This window comes from Hydra vulgaris, chromosome 12, assembly GCF_038396675.1.
Source record: "Hydra vulgaris chromosome 12, alternate assembly HydraT2T_AEP".
Lineage (NCBI taxonomy): Eukaryota > Metazoa > Cnidaria > Hydrozoa > Anthoathecata > Hydridae > Hydra > Hydra vulgaris.
Window position 1 is genome coordinate 45,245,553 of NC_088931.1, and position 19,448 is coordinate 45,265,000.

Here is a 19,448-nt window from a genome sequence, read left to right on the forward strand (position 1 = left end):
AACCACATAAAGACCGCATTAACATCAGTTAAGTTTTTTTTAAGATCTGTCACAACACAGGTACCAGAAAATGAAAGTTAAGTAAAGCTCTATTAAGGGTTGCTTACTGCTAGTTTTTTATTATTGTTACTTTTATAAATTTTTACTGTTATTATTATAATTGTAGTTGTTATTGTTACTACTACTGTTATTATAACATTGATTATTACTGTACTATTACACAAGTCAACAAAAAAAAATTTTTTCTGGTGCCGAGCAAACAATTTGTTTTTTGGATAGCATTTCTCATTTTGATTTCAAATATGCAACTCATTTTTCATCATTACCTCAAGTTGTAAAGATAGTTGTAAACATTTATAACATTTGCACTTTCAATTAAAGTGCAAAAGCGAATTTAAAAAATTGCAAAAAAAATCCTATAGTTGGGCCAGTAATGGTACCAACTGATAGCCAACTGTTTTATTACTGTTGGACCGTTAATGGTACCAACAGTTTATAAAACAGTTGGCTAAGTGTTGTTCAATACGTTGTTGTTGTTAAGTGTTTACTGGGTATTTCAGTATGACGTCGTACTGCTCACCTAAATAGTAGTATAAAATATATAAGTATATATATATATATATATATATATATATATATATATATATATATATATATATATATATATATATATATATATATATATATATATATATATATATACATATATATATATATATATATATATATATATATATATATATATATATATATATATATATATATATATATATATATATATATATATATATATATATATATATATATCTGATCTACAAATTGACGGTTATCCAACCATTGCAAAGTATATTGATCCAGACAAATCAGAGTTAGATTCAAGGAGCCTTTTATTACAAGATCAACGTTGGATTGCCGATCATCTTCGTACAAGTCAATAATTTACTCAAATTATGAAATGTGAAAATCGTTCTTGTTGTCGGACTATTAGAAACTCTTACTTTACTCTAATTAGAGCATTATTTCTTCCGCCACCTGTAATCTGTCAACCAAACGAGAGACGGGTTCAAAGCAGTAGATGTCTCAGAAGTAGCAAAAGAATTGTTTCCATCATCCGTCTTTATGCTCATCGCATCAAACATTGAAAGTATTCTTCCTCGTACTGTTAAAGGATTTACAATTATGCCGTATGATGCGTTTTGTCCATCAATTCAGTCTAGCCTAGCTGATAGAATCTGTAAAAAGTGCAATATCTACTTTGCCTATCAAGCTATATTGAAAAAGCACGCTTCTATCCATTCTTCTGCTATAACACTCCCAAAATCAAAAGGTCCAACTTGTTCGTATCGCTGCCAAGCGTCAGACAGAATTTTTGGCAGTCATCGTCTTGCAGAAGAGTTCGGAAACTGCTGAATGGTTAGATGAAAATGAAGTTGACGCAACTTTATTTTCAACTTTTGGTGTGAAAGGTACCATTTTTGAATTCCTCTCCCTAAAAAATAGTTCGGTACAAATTTTCAACACTATTGAACAAGTATTTCATAAGTTAAAGCTAATTGTGTTATGTAATTAGCTTAATAAGTAAATGACACTGAAAAAATAAAGACGACCAAAAACATTAAGCTCTATTGAAAATTTACTTCCTAAAGAATAGCAACCATCTCTTTTGTTTTTAACAGCTCTAGTACAAACTGTAATTGCTTAATTATTTTAAGGGAAAGCTGCTGGATAGAACATTTTGCAGCCATTTTACTTTTTATGATTCCAGAAGCAACCTAAATATAGTTTGTATTAAATTATAACATTTGTAGTTAATATTTATGTACTATCACCAAAAACATTTTTTTTTATCTGCTTAGCTTGAAGAGAACCTAGTAGGAATGCTTATGAAAGAATATTAGTCACTGCACTGGTTGGTTTACAGTTATGAGGATAAGCAGGTGCAAGATATGATTCAAATTTAAGTAAATTGGTTGTCTCATCTTAAGTGACATTGGCACTGGAAGAACTCCTTAAAAGAGTTTTCTACTCAATCTAGATTATGGAACTTTTATAAAAAAGAAAATGGGAATAATAAAAATAAGGACTTAAAAATCATTAAACATACCTTGGCTACTTTAGCTCCCCATTCACCACGAGACAAATCTTCCTTTTTAAGTCTATAAAGATTTCTTCTGCACCCAGAACAAACAACTGATGGATAGCATTCATTGTTTATCAAATATCCTGGAAAGATTAACAACTGAATTTGTTCCTCTAAGTTTTTATTCATAACTTTTAATAATTTAGATCTTTCGCCATACTTTTCCCAGCAACAACAACAAATAGAATTCATAGTTATTAAAGAAAAAAAACTTATACCAATTAGATTAGGCGATTGAACCTTCTGAAATTTAAAACTTTTTAACTACCGAACTGAACTATTTCCTCATCTAAGAAATATATTAGTTTAATTAAAATAGGGAGTAAATTAGGTAAAATTTTATCTAACTGCATTAGTAGTAGTTAAAATAAAAATTACAACATTAAACTTATTTTTTATTAAAGTTTTTGTTATATAATTGTTAAAGATGTATAAATTTAAATGCATTATATTAAAAAATGTTATGAAATAAATTATAAAACCTCCTTGATGAAATTATTTTTGGCGATTTACAGTGATTTTTTATTCAATTTTTTTAGTTTGAGATGCGGCAGATAATTAAAAAATTTCATTACAATTTTTTAATATAGTTATATCTAAAATTGTTTGATAGCAACGCATTTTGATTTCAGAAATAATTTTTTTTGAAACAATGTGGATACTATTACATAGTATTAATTTGGTTTGAGTGCCACGACAAAAAACCTGGCGGTCTCTGTGGTTCACAGTGACTGGTTTATTTCAACACATTTAACTTCTTTTTTTTTTGTAATAAACCAACAGAAACCAACAGAATCTATAAAAATATAACGAAAAATTTCAAAAAAAATCAGTGAATAATTTTTTTTGTTGAAGATTTTGTTGAAGGATTTTCTATTTACGAATCTTCAAATAACCGTTTTAAAAATATTTCTTACAGTACTAAAAAATAATTTAAAATATTAATGAAAAATAAAGATCTTCTATTGAATTAATTCATAAAGAAAAGATATGTTCATAATGTATAATTAAATTGATGTCATTTAAGGATGATGGACCAGGAAAACCGACTTGCAGCCAGATTTATGACGATGAAGATAACGAAGTTCATAAATCTCAATTCTTTTTTGACAGCTACGAAAATAGTCACTCAAAAGTTGCTCTCGGTAAAAAAAATCATTACATGGTCAAAAAACAGTAAAGTTAGATATTGCAAGGACTTTAACTAAAGATTCTGATCAGTTAAACCAAAAAGATTCCTTCAATAAATTATCTATGTTCATTCTTACATTCTGATTTTTGAGAAAATTATGAGTTTGTTGTATAAGATGAGGTACAAATTTTCACTGGAACAAAATTCAAGCAATATTGCATCCTGCAGTAGTTTAATATAAAGTAAATAATGTCCTCAAATGTGAAACAATATGTTTCATCTTAGATGATTTACTGCATGATGTAGAAATGGTATAACATGCGATGAAGTTAACAATGGAACATATTAAAAACAATATTTCTCATCAAATAGAAACTGTTCATTTCTTTTCAGATGTGTGTGCTGGCCAGTCCAAAAATGCGAATACCTCATAAATAAATACCACCATGAGCAAGATTTTGCTATTAAATGTGCATGGTTTTTCTTTGCAACAAGTCATGGTAAATCACCTTGTGATGGTATTATTGGGACTGTAAAAAGACTAACTTTAATTGATAGCCTTTATTGAGCAACAATAAATTTTATACTTATAGCGTCTGCAATGTTTTTTGTTTTTTTTTGCCAAAATAATATCATATAAATTAGTTTTTGATACATATCTAAAGAGTCAAACATGATAATTTGAACATGATAATTGAAATTGAAATTTTTTTAACGATTTTTTACAAAAATGTTACCAAGTAAGCAGCTATCGCAATTTTATTCCAATAAGTAACATAAAAATTAAAATTTAAACTAAAACATTTCTTTTTAATTTTTAAACTGATGAGATTATTGCTTGCCTAATATAAGCATTGAAATATTTGCATGTTTGATTTATAATAACAACCCATAGATTGGACTAGAGGAGGATATTGATGTTGAAAATAAAAACTTTTAAGTTAGATTTATGCATCCATGACAATATGGATTCAAGGTCATATTTTCAGCCTTCTAGAGATGGTGCGTGCTGGGTTCCATTACCAAACTTATTCTTAATGATTAGTATTCCAACAACTGTCACAGGAAGACAGTACAAAATCAGCGGAATTGATCACCAAAGCATTAAAGAAAGCTGGGCAAACATTAAACCAAAGAACTAATTTTTTATAAACCTGTTACAAAATTTTTATTCTTATTTTAATTTTTTTTTATTACAATTTAATCATTTCCATGGCTTTTTTTTGTAATTTTGATGTTTTTGGGGTTTAGAACTTTAAATGCAAATAAATCTGATTTTAAAAAGATTAGCCTTGCAGTTTTTTTGATTTATGGAATTGTTACATATTTATATGTGCTATTTATATGTATTATTTGTTACATATTTTGTATTATTTGTTACATATTTTGTATTATTTGTTACATTATTTACTTGTTACATTAGGAAAAAGTTTTATCATATCATTCAGTTAAATTATCATATCATTCAGGCATCTCAAAATAAACATTTTTTGTGAGGGGTATCAAAAAACTTACAAAAAGTGTTACATTATTTTGAAATTAAATTTTCATTTTTAACCTTTCAATAACCATTTTTAACCTTTCAAATTAAACCTTTAATTTTTTATAGTGTTGCAGTCATCATTTTTGAGTTCCTTCCTTAAAATAATGTCGTAAATCGAAAATCCTTCATAAAACGTAAAATGGAGATCCTTAATGTGAAATACAAACAAGTTTATATATTAGAACTGTACCTGAGGTTCTAAAATCTTTTTAAAAAAATGCAAAAAATAAATGCATCTATTCTTTTTTTCATTATTAAATAACAATTTTTCTTAATTTTTTATAAAACTTTCAATCCAAATAAATTCAAAAAAAGAAAAACTCTGCAGTTTTTAAGATATACTACTTTTTGAACGGGGCATCAAATAACTTATAAAACTTATAAAAAGTGTTACACCATTTTAAAATTGAATTTTCATAAAGAAACTTTAATTTTTTAATGTTTAAGGTATCATTTTTGAGTTCCTCACCCTAAAAAATAGTTAGGTACAAATTTTCAACACTAATGAGCAAGTATTTCATAAGTTAAAGCTAATTGTGTTATGTAATTAGCTTTAAAAGTGAATTGGCGCTGGAAAAAATAATTAAAAAAGAGATTGGGATGGAGTATCCCTGAAATCGTTAGAAGTCAGACATTAAAATTTGGAATGATGTTTTCTTTCATTAATTTGAGCTTGTATTCCAAAAATCATCAAAATCTAAGATAACATGGTGCCAAAAATTTTATTTTTGGGTTAATTTGATAAAATAAAAAAATACGATTTCGTTTATTTCTCACCATAATATAAAACTTATATTAGTACAGTAGCGTGCAAAAGTAAGCGGACAGGCGCATAACTTGAGATAACTTCGTCGTTTGAGGTCTGCAAATCTATTTGGAAGACGTCCTGCAAAGAAACCTTTTATTTCTCTGAAGAGCCGAAAAGCATGCTTGAGATTTGCTAATGAACATTTGAATTGGTCAGGTGAACAATGGTTGAAAGTACTTTTTAGTAATGAATCTAAGTTTATGTTATTTGGATCTGATGGTATTAGATATGTTCATCGACCAAAAGGCCATGGAAACGATCCTAAATACCAGCTACCAACAGTAAAGCACGGGGGGTGGAAATGTTATGTTCTGGGGTTGCTACAATAGAGATTGTGTCGGTCCTATCCATTTGATTGATGGTATAATGGACAAAAATATGTACAAAGATATTATTAAGGATGTTATGCTACCACATGCTAAAGACAAAATGCCTCGAGGATGGATATTTCAGCAGGATAATGACCCAAAGCATACTTCAACTCTTGTAAAAGACTTTTTCAAGATCAAAAAAGTTCGATTAATGGAATGGCCAAAGTCCTGACCTTAATCCTATTGAACATCTATGGGAACACCTTGATCGACAAATTTCTTGTCGTAAACCAACAAGTAAACATGATTTATTTAAAATTCTGAAACAAGAATGGGAAAAATCGACGCCTTGTCGCTGTAATCAATGCCAAGGGTTTCCCGACGAAGAATTAAAGAAATTTACTTCAAATTACATCATTTTTAATTTAAATAATGTTAAAAAAAAAATCTACTTTAAGTATCTTTTTCTGCCCGGATACTTTTGCACGCGCATATTTCAATAAAATGAACTTTTAAGATTAGATTGCTTAGATTTAGTAAAAATTCATTTGTTTTTAGAACTGTTATCAATTTTTTGACATTCCAGTGAAAAATTGAAAAAAATCTCAGGTTATGCGCTTGTCCGGTTACTTTTGCACGCTACTGTATAACTTCTATATGAAAAGTTAAATTCTATTGATATTATGATGAAATGCAAAAAGCTGTTAAAAATGCGCATTCGACCGCAAGTTAAACTAGAACTAAATTTTTTTATAAGCGTTTTGTAAAAAAATCTGCCCACTCGTTTATTAAGACCCCCTCCCCCTTTGTTAGATCTCGACTAAAATCTCATCCCTTTCTCCTTTTATCCCACAGCCTCCCGTATACCCGAGAGTATATAAAGAATAATTATTTATCGGTATGGTATAATATAAGATATAATGGTAAGGTATAATAACAAATTGACTACATAAAGAACAAGTATAGACTTAACACCCTTCGTCTTAAAGTCCTAGGAATTTGAAACAAAAAAAATAACAAAACTTTTATAACTATATGTATTTTAAACGTTTTTTTAATTATTTGCTTTAATTAATGTGTCAAATCTGATAAATTTTTGTACCAAATTATTATAGAATCCAAATATAATTTTTGACTAGGGATGACCCGTAAAATGGGTCATCCCTACAACAACACAGCTACAACATGACCAGCAACGAGATAACTTCAACAGACTTTAAAAATTGCTCTAAAAAAATTTTATTATATTGATTATTATAACAAAATTTTTATATAAAACTACTATTTATATAACGACGACATAATATATATATATATATATATATATATATATATATATATATATATATATATATATATATATATATAAATATATATATATATATATATATATATATATATATATATATATATATATATATATATATATATATATATATATATATATATATATATATATATATATATATATATATATATATATAATTATTAAATATATATATAAATATATATATATATATATATATATTTTTTAAATAGTTATACACTTTTTCTTATTTATTAAACACTTTTGCTCTATATGAAGTCTTTTTTACCAATAGCATGTTAAACCGAGCTAAAAACATTTATGTTTAATCATTACATATTATTATATTACTTATTAAATATTTTAATGGTTTTATAATTTCAAAATTATAATTTGAAATTACTACTCATTTAGATCAAGAAAATTTACTGAATAAAAAATCAGAATTAATTTCTAAATGCAGACATGAAAATAAGTTCTTTTTAAAAAACTATAAAAACAAACGACCAGTCCAAATTTATCCAAATTCTAAAGAATTCTTTTCATGAATTTTTAATTATCTAATGAAGTTAATGCAACTTCCTGGTTGCAAAATACTACAGTTATTACATAATTAATTACAACAATTCCCAACTTCCTGTGAAATAATTTTTTTCTATAATTTGAAATTTTTTAATGTTTAGACGAATGTCTAAACCTGGTGAATCTACTGATGGAGAAACACTGTGTAGAAGAAAGAAAAAATTAGATAAGTGGTTTACTAACTTAGTATTGCTCTGTTCTTTAAGAACATTGAGCACTCTCTTTGTAGAATACACTAACATAATTATATATATATATATATATATATATATATATATATATATATATATATATATATATATATATATATATATATAATATATATATATATATATATATATATATATATATATATATATATATATATATATATATATATATATAATCGTATATACAATATTGGACAAAACATTTGCAACCAACATCGAACAATGCTAAAAAGTGTTCCTAATTTTACATGTCTTAAAAACGAAACAAACTATACTACCACAGCAAACAGTTCAGGAGTCTGGAGTCATAGCATGCCATGATATGAGCAATCAGCTGACAGGTGACAGCACACAGGCAGAATTTCGTTGAAAGTGCCATTTTGCAGCGGACAAAACAAGTGCAACTTTTTTGGTTTGTTTCATTTTCTTAAGTCTGGTCCGTGTCAACGTCACGGAAGTTTTTTAATAATTAAAGGAAGTATCCAGAAGTTTCCAGAAGCATGCATAAGCTTCCAGAAGTTTCCAGAAGAAGCATCTGGAAGCATCCAGTAGCATCCAGAAGTATCCAGAAACATTCAAAAGCATCCAGACGCATTCAGAAGCTTTTAGAAGCATTGAAAAGAAGCATCTAGAATCTTCCAGAACAGGTTCACACAGGTTCATTTTACTATATAAGAGACATGTAAATCGACATGTAATTCAGTCAGTATATGGAAGTCAATCAAGTCAGTATTATCAAGACGGTTTATCGAAGTGAGTTTTATCAAAGTGTTTTATCGAAGGACATCAATACAAGAAGTGAAAAACAACAAATGTTTCATTACATCAATACAGTCCACATCCAATCAAGACGTTGTGTTCCACAGAGCATCATTGTATCATCACAAGGTAAATGTAACACCGTAAGCCTTGACAAGCGTGATTATTTATTTTTATTATTTTTATGACTTCAAATGCAAAAATGGCTCCCGACAGTCTTGGATTGGAACTAAGATAGAAAATTATTGGCGAGTACGTAAGTAGAATGTCACATTAAAGTATTAGTGATAAATATTGCGTGAAAAAATGGACCGTATCAAGACTATGTTCCAAATATCGTTCTACGGGGAAGTTGGCAGCAGATAACAAAGGTGGAAGACCGCGTTTCACCACTTCTAGAGAGGATTCTATGATCGTCAGATCCGTCAAGAAGGATCCCTGGATATCATCGGTCGAGAAACAAAAACAATTAGAGCTGCCTGTATCGGATCGAACAATCAGACGACGTGCTGATGGGGCCGGATTGTTTTCTCGATGCCCTACAAAGAAACCGTTGATTTCACTAAAAAACCAGAAGAAAAGACTCCTGTTTGCTACATCTCATATTGACTGGAATGTGCAGAAATGGCGAACTATCCTGTTCAGTGATGAATCGAAGTTCAACATCATTGGGAGCGATGGCATTTGCCGTGTACTTCGACCGGCTGGAAAACGCCTCGATTTACGTTACTGCCATAAGACCGTGAAGCATGGTGGAGGCAATGTAATGGCCTGGGGGTGTTTTTCTGCTAACGGTCTATGTCTTATACATCGAAACGATGGAATAATGGACCGTTTCATGTATAAAAATATCCTGAAAGATGTTATGTTACCTCATGCTGAATGGAATATGCCAATAAAATGGGTTTTTCAGCAAGACAACGATCCGAAACACACTGCAAAAGTAGTCAAGCAGTGGTTTCAAAACAACCACCTATTGGTGATAAATTGGCTGCCACAATCTCTGGATCTCAACCCTATCGAGAACATGTGGGAGATTGTCAACCGCAGAATTAATCGTGAAGGTGTTTCTAATAAGGATCAACTGTTTGAACAAATCCAAAAGGCCTGGGCAGCGATTCCACAAAGTTTCCTTGATCACCTGATCGAATCTATGCCTCGAAGATGCAAGGCTGTGATCGACAACAAAGGATTCGCCACGAAATATTGATAGCGAAATACAGCTTGGTCAACATTTTGTCGAGTTGCACTTGTTTTGTCCAGAAGGAAATCAACTTTTTTTAATACTTTTGATTAATTTATTAATTTTTGTGTACAAATTATGAACTTTGTGATGAATATATTATATACTTTGTATATAAATATATTTATATATATATATTTATATATATATATATATATATATATATATATATATATATACATATATATATATATATATATATATATATATATATATATATATATATATATATATATATATACTATTAAAAATTTCCGTTAAAAAATGGAAAAATATTCATTATGCATTTAGGATGCATTATGTACGGAAATTTTACGTATCTGCGGCTTAATTTTTAAATACAGAAAGTTCCGTTGAATTTATAACTGAAGTTATATGTTAAACCGCCATAAGTGATGATTTTTCAAACTTATTTTTGGGCTCACATTTTGCTTCAAAAAGAAATAGAAATATTTATAAAAGTTGGAAATTGCTTCTTTTTCAATTATTTACTAAAAAACTTGTAATTCTTATATCAAAAGTTGGATTTGGCTATATATATAATATTTATAATATATTTTTTATAAAATATAATAATATTGTATATTATATATATTTTTTATTATACATATATATATATATATATATATATATATATATATATATATATATATATATTAATATATATATATATTAATTTATTATTTTAATATATATAATAATTTATTATTTATTAATATATTATTAATATATATATTAATCATATGGTATATTATACATACACATATATATATATATATATATATATATATATATATATATATATATATATATATATATATATATATATATATATATATATATATATACTATTTGTCAAATAGAGTATCTACAAATTATTTTTGGAATGCACATTGCTATTTGTAGAATACACAATGTTGCTAATTTATACACAAATTTCAAAATACCTATGCTGCATCTATATATATATATATATATATATATATATATATATATATATATATATATATATATATATATATATATATATATATATATATATATATATATATATATATATATTATAACATGTATATCATACAATATATATATATATATATATATATATATATATATATATATTGTATGATATACACGCTATATATATTTGTATATATATATATATATATATATATATATATATATATATATATATATACTGTATGATATACATGCTATATATATGTATATATATATATATATATATATATATATATATATATATATATATATATATATATATATATATATTGTATGATATATATTGTATGATATACATGGTATATATATATATGTATATATATTGTATGATATACACGCTATATATATATGTATATATATATATATAAAAAAATAGCATACTTAAACAGCATTTATTTTTTAAACGAAAAAATTAAAGGTGGGTAGAAGTTAAACCTGGCGGTCTTTATGGCACACAGTGATGTACCCTCATTAGAAAATAATAGAATGAGTTGCCTAGTCAAAATAAGAGAGACACAAAAAAACCCATGCATTGAGTCAAGAAAATTCAGCGTTCAAAATCCTAAACTGTAAACAATGTATTAAAAATACATCTACGCCAGCCTAATAGATGAAGAAAGGGTGCGAGGCTGGTCAACATATAAAATCTGTTTACCCCTAAAATAAAATCTGTTTACCCCTTAAATCTTGATTCCTAATCGTTGTCATTGCCTGATCTTGAGCGCTTTTTTTACTATAGCTTTTGTATTTAATCTCTGCTGAAACTTTTATCTCTCTACATGCTGATACCCAATTGTTTGAATCTATATGCTTAAATTACATTAATTTAAATGCTTAAATTACATTAATTTCTCTTGAAACACTTAATTAGGTACATTAACTATTCCTAATCTCAGTCTAGGAACTTAGCTTCTTCTCTTTAAGAGTTGCACAACACTTCTACCTGATGATCTTTTTTCTGTACTTTTCAAACGTTGGACATTTTCAATCCTTATTTCTCTCTTTCACTGCCATACATTTTAACACTCTGGGCACATGTAGTCGGTATTAATTTTCATCAAACTTTAAGATTGCACCTTTTTCCTTTGTGTTCATTCTCAACTTTACAATACATAACTTGTGTCCTATTCATATTTATTCTAAGCATTTTGCTTCTTTTCAACCTTTCAACCCTAGAGTATTCTGCAATTAGCTACAAAGCATTTGCATGCAATAGTTGTCATGAAACGCTTTATAAAAAACAATAACAAAGTTTAAATAACTTTTTGAGCACTTTAAATTAGCTAAAATAATAACATAAGTAAAAAAATTCCAACCTGACAACTAGAACTAATTTTTGGAATATAATGATTCGTTATTAACAAAACTTATTAAAAGATCAAATTTTAAGCCACTTTTTTTGAAACAATACTACTATGTTTTCCGAAAGAAAAAAGAAAAATTAGTTATTTTTTCAATTTTATTAAATCAAACCTTTGAACAATAAAATTTAAGTTTTTAGAATTTAAATTACAGAAAAATATTTAGTATTGTTAAAATGTTAAAATTTTTTACTATGTTTTGTTTTTATTCAAAAAGCAATCAAAGCCACTTTAAACTAGGTAATTTCAATGAAAAACACTTGCTAATTTGAGCATGCTCATATTACACAAAAATGGCATCTTTAAATAAAGTCTAAACTAATTATTTCTCTACATTTCGAACAAAAATAGATTGGTTTTTTTAGCTTACATATTTTTCTTTATGAAAAAATTAATTTAATTATTTTAGCACCAAAATTTTGCGAGAGAGATTTATTTATGCGTGATGATATTATTTTAACAACGCAAAAAATTTAACAGCGTTTTAATTAGATGATAGCCGCTAAATACTGCATATAGATTTACGCTAATTGTATTGATTCCTGTTATCACCACATAAAGTCGATTCAAAAAATACAAAACAACCTTAACTTCACTGCTTACATCTCAGAAATCTTTAAGTACGCTCATATTACCAAGGTGCTCATATTACCCTAATTTACCCTTTTTTTCCCTTTCCGGCCTGAAACCAAACTACATGTTATTGATAAATGCACTGCTTCTTATTTTTTTTTTTAAATCATTACTTGGTCAAACAGTTTTATTCCTCAAAATGAACCATATTCTACTATGTTTCTGCGTCCTATATATATCTTAACCACACAACCTTTTAAAAATCATTAGTCGTAAAACTAATATACTAACAATCAGGAAAAATAAAAATATATAGATAGTGTAGCTACTTAAAGTTAACTAGCAGTAAAATTTACTTATTAGTAAGTTGGTTATATTAGTTTACTGTAGTTACTAGATTTACTTTGTAAAAATAAATTTAGTTACTATGATTTTAAAAATGTCATAATGAATTTCAATAATATAATTGAAAATTTTGTTTAAGTTTTTATGTGTAAATACATAACAAATTAAAACTCATCTAAAAGTTTTATGACTTAGGCCTGCTAGGTCGAACAGCAGAAGATAAAAACAGATGGAAATAAATTTTGTTTATGTTTATTATTTAGTTATAACTATTGTAATATATTAATTACATCATTATATCATCAAAACTCATATTCTTTGAACTTATTTAGTGGTTTATTATTCTGTACAAAAAGCATTGCAACTCTACAAATTAAAAATAAAATAATAAAATACGGAAACCGTATATTTTACTGAGAAAAGGCTGTTTCACTTTCTCCGTTAATTGGTACAGAAAATAGAAACCACGGAGAAAGTGCTGTCTCTTCGCAACTTGACTTTCTTCATTGAATCTACGACAAATTTTTGAAAAGTGTATTTTAACCAAGAATAATCCTAAGTTTGGAAAAATTCTTCCTAATGCAACAGTTCAACTGGTCAAGTCTCTCCCCCCCCTCCTCGTTTTTCAATCAAAATCAAACAAACCTCAATCCTAAACTAATAGGAATTTCATGTAAAAAAATTAGCCTTTCCTAACATTTGTGCCTAATTTTAGCAACTCTGATAATGTAGGATGTTATGATGTAGTGATCATGGATACAGATTTTTTTTGTGTGTGTGTTTTGAAATGTTTTTACTCATTTTTTAGTTTACTAGTACCTCTTTAATGTTTAATTAATGTCTTTTTTTACATACTTATTTGTTATTATTTGATAACTGTTATTTTTTTAAGTTATGCATATATATATATATATATATATATATATATATATATATATATATATATATATATATATATAAAAGTGTATATTTATATAAAAGTATATATTTATATAAAAAATATATATACAAATATATATATATATATATATAAATATATATATATAAGTATATATTTATAAAAAAATATATATATATACAAATATATATATATATATACAAATATATATATATATAAATATATATATGTAAGTATATATTTATATAAAAAAATATATATAAAAATATATATACATATATATATATATATATATAAGTATATATTTATAAAAAAATATATATATAAATATATATCTATATATATAAATATATATATATATATATAAATATATATATATATATATTAGGGGTATGATAAAAAAAAAAATTTAAGAATTTTTTATTCCCCATGTAACCATGAGTGGAGAAATTATATTTATAAACATAAAATATATTTTTTTTATGTAAATTGTCAAAAAAGATCACCCCTCAAGCTGAAAATAATTTTTCCTATCTTTTTAGTGAGTTATAAATTAGAAATATAATAGAGAACCCAATCTTACTCAATATACGACTGTGATCACAAACATCATAAATTCTACAGATTTCTTTACGAGATAATTGAAACTTTTAATAACTGCAATTTTCGATTTGAACCCTGTTGGACCGCGCGGAAGTGCTTCAGCATTTTATAATTGGTTTTTTGTATATAACCGGAATTGTCTTCTTTAACTTTGTCAAACTGTTATCTTGTGTTTTGAACATTATGTCCAAAAATAGAGTTGCTTCAAACAAGAATAAGAAAGTTTGGGAATCAAATTTAGTAAGGTTTGAAAAAGCTAAAACTTCCAGAAAATGTACTGCTGTTGTTAAAAGTATTAGTGAAATGAATAAGATGCCAACAGAACAGCGTATCATTGATCGATTTAAAAGTTTGTCATCAAATGTGAAAAGAAGAAAGGAGAGAATTGCAATTGTGGCTGAAGAAACTAAATTGCTATGGAGAAAGCTAAATATTCCTATTCAACAAGGGAAATCGGCAGCAGAAAAAAAATAGAAAATGTATTGAAAAAACTTGACGAAGATAGTCGAAAACCCGGAACTCAAAATTTTACACGATTGTTTGACATAACCAATGAGAAAGGTGAATGGTTGTGTCAGGAAGATAAAGAATTTTATTGCCTTCAAAAGTCTTCAAATGGAAGAGCTGGATATTGTACCACAACTAAAGATGCTGAAGGTATTCATCCAAGAAAATTAGTGTTGATAAAGAAACAAATGTCCATCAGTCAAGGACAAGATTTTGTTGAATCAGCTAGTGAAGGAGAACCTTCAGAAAGTGAAGAGCAGTGTTCCAGCAGTGATATTGAAGCTTAAGGTCCTTCATCATCATCTAAAAAACAAAAAACAAATTCAGCATAAATTTAGTGATTTCTGCTAAGATTAGTACCAAAAAAGCACATAAAGTCTGTAAAACTCTTTCAGAAAGTGGTATTTCTATTCATACTCCAACGCAAAGTGGTATCTACAAAGGTGTTATGAAAGAAGGAGAAAAGTTGAAAGCAAATTATATGGAAAACCTAAAAAATGAAAAGTGGTCTTTGCACTTTGATGGAAAACAAATAAAGAAATGGAACATCAAGTAGTTGTTTTGAAAAATGAAAATAGAGAGGTTAGGCTTGCTGTTCTGGAAATGATGAATGGAAAAAGTGAAACAATATATAATGGGATAAAGCATGTGCTAGATGAGTATGAGCTGTGGCCAGCCATAAAAATGATTGTATCTGACACAACATCTACAAATACAGGATTAAGAAATGGTGTAGTTACACGGTTACAGAAATATTTTAAAACCATTGGACTAGAAAAGCCTGTTTTTATTGGATGCCAACACCATATTCTAGATACTCTTTTGAAACATGTCATGAATGATCTTTTTGAAGGATCGACAATGTCACCATATCTCCATTACCCTTTTGTGACAAGGTTGCAGCAAGATTACGAGAACTTGAAGCTATTGTTTAGTAATATTGGAAATCCTTTGACGAAAGTGAAGCAAACTCGCTGGAGAGATGACATGGATTTCCTGAATCACTTAATAGCATGTTATAGAAAGTTTAAAAGCACAGGTAACTTTCCAAAAGTTAATTTCAAATCACTTCCTGCTATAAGCAATGCAAGGTGGAATTCGAGAGCCATTTTTATTCTACTTGCTTACATTTTAGTACCAGAATACCAAGAATCAGAATCAGCTCAAGCAGCATGTGACTTCATCTGTGGTTCATGGGGTGATATATGGTTTGGGGGTCACTACTTCAATCCTGCAGACTTTGTTAATCTATTAGAAGCATGCAATTAGCATCCTAAAGCATTGAAATCATTGAAAAGGTTTTGGTCCACTGAGCCAACACCAATACCAACACAAAGTTCAAATATATGTGCAGAACGTGCTGTGAAAGTGATGCAAGACTTAATGCCATTATGCCATAGCATAGAAAAACTAAATATTAAATACTTATTGTCAAATACACAGTAGACAAATTTTAATTATACATGTTTATTGGTTTCTATAAAGTAGTGGAAGATGTGTTGCAAAACTACATTTTTTAAAAAAAATTTACAAATATTTTTTAATTGGGGGTGAACTTTTTTGACATATAGTAAAAATGCTTGTTATTTTTCTGATTTTTGCACAAAATCTCCACTTAATTTAGTATGGGGATATAGGGTTGCAAAATTGTCATATCCCTAATATATATAAATATATATATATATAAATATATATATATATATATATATATATATATATATATATATATATATATATATGTATATATATATATATATATATATATATACTTTTATTATTAAAAAATGTTTTGATTTTTTTTCTTCTTCATAAAACTTTTTTCTTAATTTTCACTGTTAAACAAACAATTCCGCCATTGAGATGTCATTGCAAGTGTTTTATAACGGGTCCGCTATCTAACTTTTTTTTTTCAACTAGTGCTTATTTCGTAAATGGTAACACTTAGCTCATGTCTGATTTGACAGATAATTAGTTTTATCCTTCCGCTGAACGAATATGGTTGTGTATACTCTTGAGCAAAGCTGGGAAATATTGCGACATTACTTTGAAAATCATGGTAATGTTGCAGAATGTGTGCGAAAATTGCGTGCGGATTTTGGAAGAAGAGAAGCACCGTCAGCTCCGTATGTTCATTATCTTGTGAAAAAAGTGAAAGAAACTGGCATACTCATCGATAAACCAAAGCGTGAAAAGCCAAAAACAGTGCGTATACCTGAGAATATTGCTGCTGTGGCAGAAAGTGTGCGTGAAGGGCCATCAACATCAATTCACCGTCGTTCTCAACAATTGAACATTTCGGAGACATCATTGAGACGAATTTTGCATAAAGACCTTGGTATGACCCCATACAAAGTCCAATTGGTTCAGGAGTTGAAGCCAACTGACCATCCAATGCGTTTTCGCTTCGCTAAGTGGGCCTGCGATCGACTTACAGAAGATACCGATTTTGCCAAAAAAATCATCTTTTCAGATGAAGCTCATTTTGATCTTGACGGGTATGTAAACAAGCAAAATTGTCGCATTTGGGGCACAGAAAACCCGCGCGCATACATTGAAAAGCCGATGCACCCAAAACGAGTCACTGTTTGGTCCAGAGGCATAATTGGGCCATTTTTCTTTGAAAATGAGCAAGGAGTGGCCGTTACAGTCAATGGCGATCGTTATCGGGCCATGTTGACCGAATTTTTGTTCACAAAAATTGAAGAGGAGGATATTGGCAACATTTGGTTTCAACAGGGCGGTGCTACGTGCCACACAGCCAAAGCTACACTCGATGTTTTGCGCCCTGTTTTTAAAGATCGCATAATCAGCTGCAAAGCTGATGTCGTTTAGCCACCTCGGAGCTGTGATTTGACACCGTTGGACTATTATTTGTGGGGTGCCCTCAAAGATAAGTGTTACGCCGACAAGCCAGAGACAATTGACACTTTAAAGGACAATATTCGCGAAGCCATTGGTGAAATACAGCTGCACACAATCGATAATGTGCTTAAATTTTGCTTAAATTGAACCGATCGTGTAGGCTACTGCATGGCCAGCCGAGGCAGCCATTTGAATGAAATTATTTTCCTTTATTAACTGGAAGGATTGTACTTTCAAATAAAAAAAGACATCGAAAATATTTGTGGCGATGTTTTTAAGAGAAAATCCTCTTTCACGATATATCTAGGGTTGCCATATGTCAGGCTTTTACGGAGAAGAATACAGTGCCGAACCTGTAAAAATAATTTTTTTACTGTGTTCTCCATCGCAAAAGCCGGATGTATGGCAATCTTAGATATATTTCTTGCTGTGCAGACAGCTTAAATTTAGTTAAATTACATGCCGCCAGCGTAAATTCCGATATTGTGTCATTTTTTGGAACCATTCTAAGTCTCTATATAATTTTTTCTTATCTTCTACAAGTCGGTGGAATAAGATTACATTGATAACCAGAATCAACTTCAAAATGGCTGCTGATTCGAGGTGGTGTCGAAATTTAATGCAGTGCCGTAAAAGAAAATTTGTTATCTATTATTTCATTGCTAAATGTAATTCAAAACAATCTTTCTGTTGGAGAAGCATTATATCTATCTAAATCGTTGTACAAATGTTTAAATTCGTATAGGTTTATTGCATTTTATATGTATGGCATTTGATTCTGGAGCGTATAATTATCGGTACAAAAAAGTCATGAGAACATTTACAAATCCTCTATAGTAATAAAAGGCCTTATATATTATTTTCAATACTTTAGAAGTGATGAAATTAATAAAGTTTTTATTCAGATTAAAGAAATATGTGAACAAATGAACATAGAATTAATAAAAGAACGAAAAAGAAGACAATACCAGAGGAGCTTGCTGAATATGAAACCGAAAACTTTGATAGAGTCAAAATTTCATGTCTTGCAGTACTTGATAGTAATAATGCAATTAACTGAAAGATTTGAAAATCTTAAGAGTATTGCAATAGAATTTAACTTTTTAACGGCTGAAGCATTACAGGATATGGTCGCAGATAAATTAGAAAAGCAAGTTGAATTGATATGCAAAAAAATATTTGGATATCGATGAAAAGCAATTAAAAACTGAAGTGAAATGTTTCAAATACCAATTTGCAGCCATAC

At 28.2% G+C, this 19,448-nt stretch overlaps 1 protein-coding gene across 7 annotated transcripts in view; it reads right to left on the reverse strand.

The window, feature by feature from the left end:
• Nucleotides 1-6,957: 6,957 nt before the first annotated feature.
• The window catches only part of LOC101235086 (serine/threonine-protein kinase Nek1), a 295,109-nt gene continuing 282,618 nt past the window's right edge, over nt 6,958-19,448 (reverse strand). For all 7 annotated transcript variants that reach the window (XM_065813420.1, XM_065813417.1, XM_065813419.1 and 4 more), the window contains one exon: nt 6,958-7,162. In XM_065813420.1, coding sequence (XP_065669492.1) covers nt 7,162 — 1 coding nt within the window. In that variant the 3' untranslated portion in view covers nt 6,958-7,161. The remainder of the gene's footprint in view (nt 7,163-19,448) is intronic.